The sequence below is a fragment of the Halictus rubicundus genome, chromosome 12 (assembly GCF_050948215.1).
Source record: "Halictus rubicundus isolate RS-2024b chromosome 12, iyHalRubi1_principal, whole genome shotgun sequence".
In the NCBI taxonomy this organism is placed as follows: Eukaryota; Metazoa; Arthropoda; class Insecta; order Hymenoptera; family Halictidae; genus Halictus; species Halictus rubicundus.
The window spans coordinates 825-9,639 of NC_135160.1; the positions used below are offsets into that span (position 1 = coordinate 825).

At 47.6% G+C, this 8,815-nt stretch overlaps 1 protein-coding gene across 1 annotated transcript; it reads right to left on the reverse strand.

Moving 5' to 3' along the window:
• Window positions 1-2,836: 2,836 nt before the first annotated feature.
• On the reverse strand, window positions 2,837-8,032 carry LOC143359847 (uncharacterized). The gene has a single exon (XM_076798140.1). The coding sequence runs from the start codon at window positions 8,030-8,032 to the stop codon at window positions 2,837-2,839; it is 5,196 nt and encodes a 1,731-aa protein (XP_076654255.1).
• Window positions 8,033-8,815: the final 783 nt, after the last annotated feature.

Sequence of the window (8,815 nt, forward strand, 5' to 3'; positions counted from 1 at the left end):
CTAGTATATCCTTGTATATTCTGGTATATTCTGGTATATTATGGTATATTCTAGTATATTTTGTCATATTATTGTATATTATGGTATATTCTAGTATATTTTCTCATATTATGGTATATTATGGTATATTCTAGTGTGTGCTCGTATATTTTGGCGTATTATGGTATATTATCGTATATTATGGTATATTCTGGTGTATTCTGGTATATTCTGGTATATTATGGTATATTCTAGTATATTCTTGTATATTCTGGTATATATTAGTATATTCTGGTATATTCTGGTATATTATGGCATATTCAGGTATATTCTTGTATATTCTTTTATATTCTGGTATATTCTGGTATATTCTTGTATATTCTGGTATATTATGTTATTTTCTGGTACGTTTCGGTAAATTCTAGAACATTAGGGTATATTCTGGTATATTCTTTTATATTCTGGTATATTATGGTATATTCTAGTATATTCTTGTATATTCTGATATGTATTAATATATTCTGGTATGTTCTGGTACATTATGGCATATTCTGGTATACTCTGGTATATTCTGGTATATTCTGGAATATTACGGTATATGCTAGTATATTCTGATATATTTTGGTATATTCTAGTATATTCTTGTATATTCTGGTATATTCTGGTATATTATGGTATATTCTAGTATATTTTGTCATATTATGGTATATTATGGTATATTCTAGTGTGTGCTCGTATATTTTGGCATATTATGGTATATTATAGTATATTCTAGTATATTTTGTCACATTCTGGTATATTCTAGTATATTCTTGTATATTATGGTATATTTTGGTATATTCTGGTATATTCTTGTATATTCTGCTATATTATGTTATATTCGGGTACGTTTCGGTAAATTCTATTACATTATGGTATATTCTGGTATATTCTTTTATATTCTGGTATATTATGGTATATTCTAGTATATTCGTGTATATTATGGTATATTCTGGTATATTCTGGTATATTCTGTTATATTCTGATATATTTTGGTATATTCTAGTATATTCTTGTACATTATGGTATATTCTGGTATATTCTGGCATATTATGATATATAATGGTATATTCTGATATATTATGGTATATTCTAGTATATTTTGACATATTATGGTATATTCTGGTATATTCTGGTATATTCTGGTATATTCTGGCATATTATGATATATAATGGTATATTCTAGTATATTCTCGTATATTATGGTATATTCTTGTATATTCTGGTATATATTAGTATATTCTGGTATATTCTAGTATATTATGGCATATTCTGGTATATTCTGGTATATTCTGGTATATTCTGGAATATTATGGTACATTCTAGTATATTCTCCTATATTCTGGTATATTCTGGTATATTATGGTATATTCTTGTATATTTTGTCATATTCTGGTATATTCTTGTATATTAGTATATTCTGGTATATTCTGGTATACTCTGGCATATTCTGGTATATTCTTGTATATTCTTGTATATTCTGGTATACATTAGTATATTCTGGTATATTCTGGTATATTATGGCATATTCTAGTGTGTGCTCGTGTATGTTGGCATATTATGGTATATTATAGTATATTATGGTATATTATGGTATATTCTGGTGTATTCTGGTATATTCTGGTACATTATGGTATATTCTAGTATATTTTGTCATATTCTGGTATATTCTAGTATATTCTTGTATATTATGGTATATTCTGGTATATTCTGGTATATTCTGGAATATTCTGGTATATGCTAGTATATTCTGATATATTTTGGTATATTCTAGTATATTCTTGTATATTCTGGTATATTCTGGTATATTATGGTATATTCTAGTATATTTTGTCATATTATGGTATATTATGGTATATTCTGATATACTTTGGTATATCCTAGTATATTCTTGTATATTATGGTATATTCTGGTATATTCTAGTATATTAGGGTATATTCTGGTATATTCTTTTATATTCTGGTATGTTATGGTATATTCTGGTATATTCTGATATATTTTGGTATATTCTAGTATATTCTTGTATATTCTTGTATATATTAGTATATTCTGGTATATTCTGGTATATTATGTCATATTCTGGTATATTCTGGTATATTCTGGTATATTCTGGCATATTCTGATTTATTCTGGTATATTCTGGTATATTATGGTATATTCTGGTATATTCTAGTATATTCTGGTATATTCTGGTATATTATGGTATATTCTAGTATATTTTGTCATATTCTGGTATATTCTAATATTCTTGTATATTATGGTATATTCTGGTATATTCTGGTTGTTTTGGATCTTCGTTGGGTTCCGTAACGTTGGAACCTTTAACTTACGATCGCGAAATGTTCAAGAAATAAAGTCGGAATTTGTGGGAGAGCTAACTGATTTATTGTCACCGTCACTGCGATTCTCGGAAAAGAGAGTGAGGGCTCGACGGATTGCCGTGTATATTGACGGGGCTCTCTTCCCTCGCCGCGCACCCCGAACTACTCGGTCCGCCTGAAGTGTGCGGGGAGAGAGAGAGACGAACCGCGACGACGGCCGAGTCCTCAATACAAACAAAGTTCGGCAGTCGCTAATTTTCCGTGTGTGCGTGCGGACGCACAGCGGCACCGAACAGCTGATTGCTCGATCATACCGCCCGCCTCGTTGTCGGGTCGGCAACGAAATAGTACAATGGTTTTCGGATGTTATACAGAGAAGTGTACAGAGTGAACGGCGTGAACAAAGTGAACAAAGTGAACAAAGTGAGCTACAGATATTTACAGTTATTTACAATATATACAATGTGCGTCTAAACACCGCCCACCGTGAAAGGAGTCACGTTTCCTCGCCGGTGGAATGCTCTGAGGAAATGAGTGGTACAAGGCGCTGGATGGCTCTGGTGGTGGTACGGGTAGCGGTCTTCACGGCAGCCACACGCACTCGTCCGTCGGATCCCCGATGCACTTCGACGACTCGTCCGAGAGGCCATTTCGTAGGCGGCGCAAGATCGTCCTTCAGGAGCACGACCGCTCCGACAGCAAGATTCTCCCGTGCCCTTTGCCATTTCGGAAGAGTCTGCAACTGGCTCAGGTATTCGGTACGCCACCGCTGCCAGAAACCTTCCAGAAGTCTGGATACAAGGTTCCATCTCCGTCGGCCTGCATCGTACGTGATTTCGTCACCCGGTTCTGGAACTGCGTACAATGAAGAAGCGTTAACCAAATGATTCGGCGTGAGGAAGGGAGGATCATTTGGATCGTCGGACAAGGCGGAGAGGGGTCGAGAGTTCATGCAAGCTTCCACTTGACACAGCAGGGTGGAAAGCTCCTCGAAGGTGAGCTGTTGTTCCCCTATTGTGCGTCGTAGATGCCTCTTCGCGGATTTCACGGCCGCTTCCCACAGACCGCCGAAATGAGGAGAATACGGCGGTATGAAGCTCCATTCCGTTCCGTCGGCGGCCAGCAATTCCGCCGTTTCCTTGTAAAAGGTCGATGCAGCGTTGAACATGCGCTTCAGAAGCTGATCGGCACCTCTAAACGTCGTAGCGTTGTCACTCAGCATCTGGTGACATCTTCCGCGTCTAGCTACGAAGCGTTTGAAAGCGGCGATGAAGGAGGCTGAGGACAAATCGGACACGACATCTAAGTGGACCGCCTTCGTGCACAGGCACACGAAAACGACGATGTATCCCTTGGTTGTCCGCTGGCCCCTTGCTCTCGTCATGAGCATCGGAATCGGACCAGCATAATCGACTCCGCTGACCGAGAATGCCCTTGCTGGTTGCACTCGCTGGGCAGGCAGCATTCCCATTTGCTGGTTACTGGTACGCCCTTGGAGTCGAGTGCAGGTAACGCAGCCTTTTACGACCCGTTTCACCAGCGTCTTGTCTCGCGGAATCCAGTGGCGGAGCGTGAGCGTCGCCCGCGTCAAGTTCACTCCCCCATGGAGCGTCCGAAGATGAGCTGACCGGATCAACAATGATGCCAACGGAGACTGTCGGTCGATTATCACAGGATGTCTCTGGTCGAATGAAACTGCTGCGTGGTCCAGTCGTCCTCCCACTCGTAAGACACCTTGACGATCTATAATCGGCCGAAGAGAAACAAGGGTCGAGGTCGATTTAACTAGCTTACCCTTCTCCATTTCAGCAAGTTCGTCGCCAAAGTCGTCAGCTTGGCTCATTCGGTGGACGCTCACCCACGCCTCGTCGATTTCAGTGGCTGTCAGGAACCCGTGCTGCGGTGTACCGATGGAGCGAGCGTTATTTGCGAAGCGTCGCATATACGCGGTCACTCGGACCAGCCTCAACGCTGACGAGAATCGGAGAGGGTCCCAGGGCGATTCGAAGACGGCTCGCAGACTGGGATGGTCGCCGGACTTCGTCTTCCTTACCATCGTCGTCGTCACCGTCACTCTGCGCTCCGGAGCCTCGCTCTCGTCGACGTCACGTGCGCCAGGCCAATCCTCCTGAGGCCTTGACAACCACGAGGGACCGCTCCACCAGAGGTCATCGTCGACCAGTACCTGCGCTGAAATCCCACGCGTGGCAAGGTCCGCAGGATTTTCGTCTGTCCTCGCGTGTCGCCACTCAACGTCCGGCAGCAGGCGCTGGATCTCGGCCACCCTATGCGCCACAAACGGTTTCCACCTGGAAGCATGAGATCTCACCCAGGCTAGGACGACCGATGCATCGGTCCACGCATGCATAGTCACGCTGTGAGGCCCCATCGAATCTCCTACTGCTCTCAGCAATCGGGCCAGCAGTAGAGCGCCGCACAGCTCCAGCCTGAGAATGCTCTGTGGTTTCGTTGGAGCGACCTTGGTCTTCGCCATCAGTAGGTGCGTCTCGGCCCTTGCACCGGTAACTGGCACCCTTATGAAGACGGCTGCGGAGTATGCCCTTTCCGACGCGTCGCTGAATCCGTGCAGCTCTATACTGTCGCTGGTCGCCGCACGATAGCCAATCCACCTCGGAACTGTGATTCGATCGGTCCTCTCCATCTCGAATCGAAGTTGCTTCCATCGCTCGGGAAACAGCTCAGACAGCGGCTCGTCCCACGACAATCCAGACAACCAGAGGTCCTGCAGCAAGATCTTCGCAGCAATGCTGATCGGAGACAACCACCCCAATGGATCGAAAAGCCTGGCCGTCTCAGACAAAACCGATCGTTTGGTCCATCGTTGACCTGGTGTGGCAGTCCTGAGCTTCGGAGCCGCAAGAGACAGAGTGTCGTTCGCTGTGCTCCATTTGAGTCCCAGTGCTCCTGCCTCTTGGTGACCCTGCAACAATTGAACGAGACCGGAGCTCGACGACAAGTAATTGGTCGCCCACTTATCCAGCGGGAATCCGCCCGCCGTCAGGATGTCCGTGAGTTGACGTCGAGCCTCCTCGGTGTCGTCGATGTCATCTCCTCCGGCCAGAATGTCATCGACATACGAATTCGCTCGGAGAATCGCTGCACCCCGCGGAAATCGAGCCTTCTCGTCGTCGGCAAGTTGAAGCAGTACTCTCGAGGCGAGGTACGGAGCCGACGTCGTGCCGTAGGTCACCGTCGTCAAACGGAAGTCCCGTACTTCCTCGCTTGGATCGTTCCTCCAGACGATCCTCTGCCAGTCCCTGTCCTCTGGGTGCACCTTGATCTGACGAAACATTTTTACAATGTCCGTCGAAAAGGCATGCCGATGGAATCGCCACCTCGTTATTACGGCCCAGAGGTCAGTTTGGAGCTTCGGTCCGGCAGCCAGGTAGTCGTTAATGGTACTGCCTCCGCCTGAAACGTAAGAGCCATTAAAAACTACTCTTATTTTCTTCACCGATGTTTTTTCCCGCCACACGGCGTGATGCGGAAGGTAATTCTCCCCCCCCCCCCCCCCGCCAGTCGAGTGCCGCGAAACGAACTCCATGTGCCCGAGCTGTTCGTACTCCTCCAGAAATTCGGAGTATTTCTGTCGGAGCGTCTCGTCCTTTTCTCGTCTCCTTTCGGACGATAAGAGCAAGCGAACGGCAGCCGATGGCGGAACTCCGACATCGGTGCCTGGGGTGGCAACGAACGGTAAGCGCACAACGTAGCGTCCTTCCCGATCTCTGCGGTGCGTATCCTGGAAGTGCTTTTCGCATGCTTCGTCCTGAGGCGTGCTTATTGCACTCGTTGGTACTTCCTCCAGTTCCCAGAACCTCTGCCAATCGTCTCGGAGGTCTCGTGCAGGCTGAACTAACAAGAATCGCACCCGAGGTCCAGCGCTGTCGTTCTTCGTGGATGAGGTTGTGCCCATCGGCGCCCAGCCGAAGGGCGTTCGAACAATTGGAGGAGTTCCCATTGGTCCGATTCGATTCTCGAGGAGGAGGTGACCACACGCATCTGCCCCGAGAAGTAATTCCACCCTGTTCGGAGAGCGGAAGTCCTCGTCGGCCAACGGAAGTCCGTGGAGGTGAGTCCACTTCTCGTCATTAATTTCTACCGCTGGAGTCGGAGCGGTAATTTTTCGCGTCACCAGCGCGTTTAACGCGAGTCGGAACTTGGAGTCGCGACTAGACGCGAGTAACACGGACACTTCGTGACGTACCGTGCCCACGTTTATCTCCTGGTATCCGGTCAAATGAACCTCCACGTTCCGGCGCGGAAGACGTAACGCTTGCACGACATCGTCCGTCACGAATGAAATTTCGGACCCGGGATCGAGTAACGCGCGAGCGAAGACACTGCGACCGTTCGGGGACTTCAACTGGACGCGCGCGGTGGCCAGTAAAACAACGCGATTCGACCTGAACGTGTTCACCGAACTTGTGCTCGGCTGCGCGGGAGCTTCACTCTTCCGGAACGCCTCGTGAAGCGAAGTGTGGTGATGACCGCCGCACACCATACACCGATAGGAAGACGTGCACGCCGCGAGCAAGTGGGTTCCCGAGAAACACGAAACGCACAGTTTATTCCGATACACAAATTCCTTGCGTTCCGGCGCGTTAAGGGTTTTAAACTGGCTGCAGTGCCCTAGCTGGTGATTGTCCGAGCACAGCGGGCACTTCCGAACGTTGCTGGCCTTCGCGGATGGCCCTTTGGTCATTTGCACAGTCATGGCCGTCCTCTGTTCGGATTTTCGCGTCTCCTCTCGCTTGGTCGTTGTTGACGAACACATCGGCTCTTGGGTCGAGGCCAAGGCATGGATTCGTGATTCGAGGAAATCTCGAATCTCCACGAAAGACGGCATGATCGTCGGATCCGGGAACATTTTCTCCCAGTCCAGGCGCGTCGTCGAGTCCAGCTTCCTGACGAGGAGTGTTACGAACCAGTCGTCCCATGTGTCGACTGATTTTTTTAGCGCGGCCAGAGCATCTCGAGCTTGACAGAACTCGTCGAGGACTCTGGTCAATTCCTCCGTCGACGCTCGTTTTACTGCCGGGCAGTCCAAAAGTCTTCCGAGGTGAGCGGTGGTCAGTACACGGATGCCTCCATAACGACGTTCGAATGCCGCCCACGCCGTCGGATAGTTCGCATCTGTCAGGGATGTACGCGCGATAACCTTCGCAGCCGCACCGGTGAGGCTCGCCTTCAAATATTGTAGGCGTTGGACGTCCTGCAATCGTTTCGAGTTGTGAATCGTAGCGCGAAACGAATCGCGAAACTCCTCCCACCGTAGGAGATCGCCCGAAAACTTCTCGATGGTCAGAGTCGGCAATCTGGGTCCGGCGTTGCACTCATGAGACATGGCTTCAGCCGGAATTGCTGAGGCGACGGGCTTCAGATTTTCTAGCCTCTCCACCAATTCAGAGGAGTTCTGGATGTAGGCTTCCTCGACTTCGTCGTATAGGCCTCTCTTCCTGTAGTTACTGGCGGCGTAATCTGGCATCGGTCTCATAGCGTTATGATTTGCGGTGAAGTTGCGCCAGTAACTCTCCAGCAACTCGATTCTTTTCTGCAATACGACCGCGGAGAGTTTCGCTGCCCCCAATTTGTCGGTATTGACGATGCAGTTCTTGATGCGGCCAGCGATCTCCTCCTGAGCGACCACTACATCGCTGAACGTTTGCGGCATTGTTTCGGCAGTTAAAATTCAAACGAAACGTAAAAACAAACTGATCGAGACGCGAAAGACAACGGACTTTACGCGTATCGCGGTAAACACCTTGCCTCGGTCGGTTCGAGAACGGTTGGTGTCCCGGTGGAAGGTCACGGAATATTCGAATCCGTAACGGTTCGCCACGCGGTCTAAGTACCGTTTTTCGAGAACGGTCTCACGAATTCTATTCGAAGAATTCACTTTTGCTCCTTTCCTTTCAGGTGCTTCCTGATTGTCTGCGACGGAGCCTCGGAAGATGCTCGATGCACTCGCGGATCACTCGAGGAGACAACGGAAGCGCACAACAGAACTCGCGGTGATGCACAGAATTCTTCGTAATTCTGCGGTGGATCGAGTGGAATAGAGAAATCGGCACACTCTATTCCCGGGTTTCGGCACCAAATGTTTTGGATCTTCGTTGGGTTCCGTAACGTTGGAACCTTTAACTTACGATCGCGAAATGTTCAAGAAATAAAGTCGGAATTTGTGGGAGAGCTAACTGATTTATTGTCACCGTCACTGCGATTCTCGAAAAAGAGAGTGAGGGCTCGACGGATTGCCGTGTATAGTGACGGGGCTCTCTTCCCTCGCCGTGCACCCAGAACTACTCGGTCCGCCTGAAGTGTGCGGGGAGAGAGAGAGACGAACCGCGACGACGGCCGAGTTCTCAATACAAACAAAGTTCGGCAGTCGCTAATTTGCCGTGTGTGCGTGCGGACGCACAGCGGCACCGAACAGCTGATTGCTCGAACACTGGTA

Bases quoted from the DNA above. Each gene is read 5' to 3' on its own strand.
- LOC143359847 (XM_076798140.1), bottom strand. From the start codon at position 8,032: ATGCCGCAAACGTTCAGCGATGTAGTGGTCGCTCAGGAGGAGATCGCT.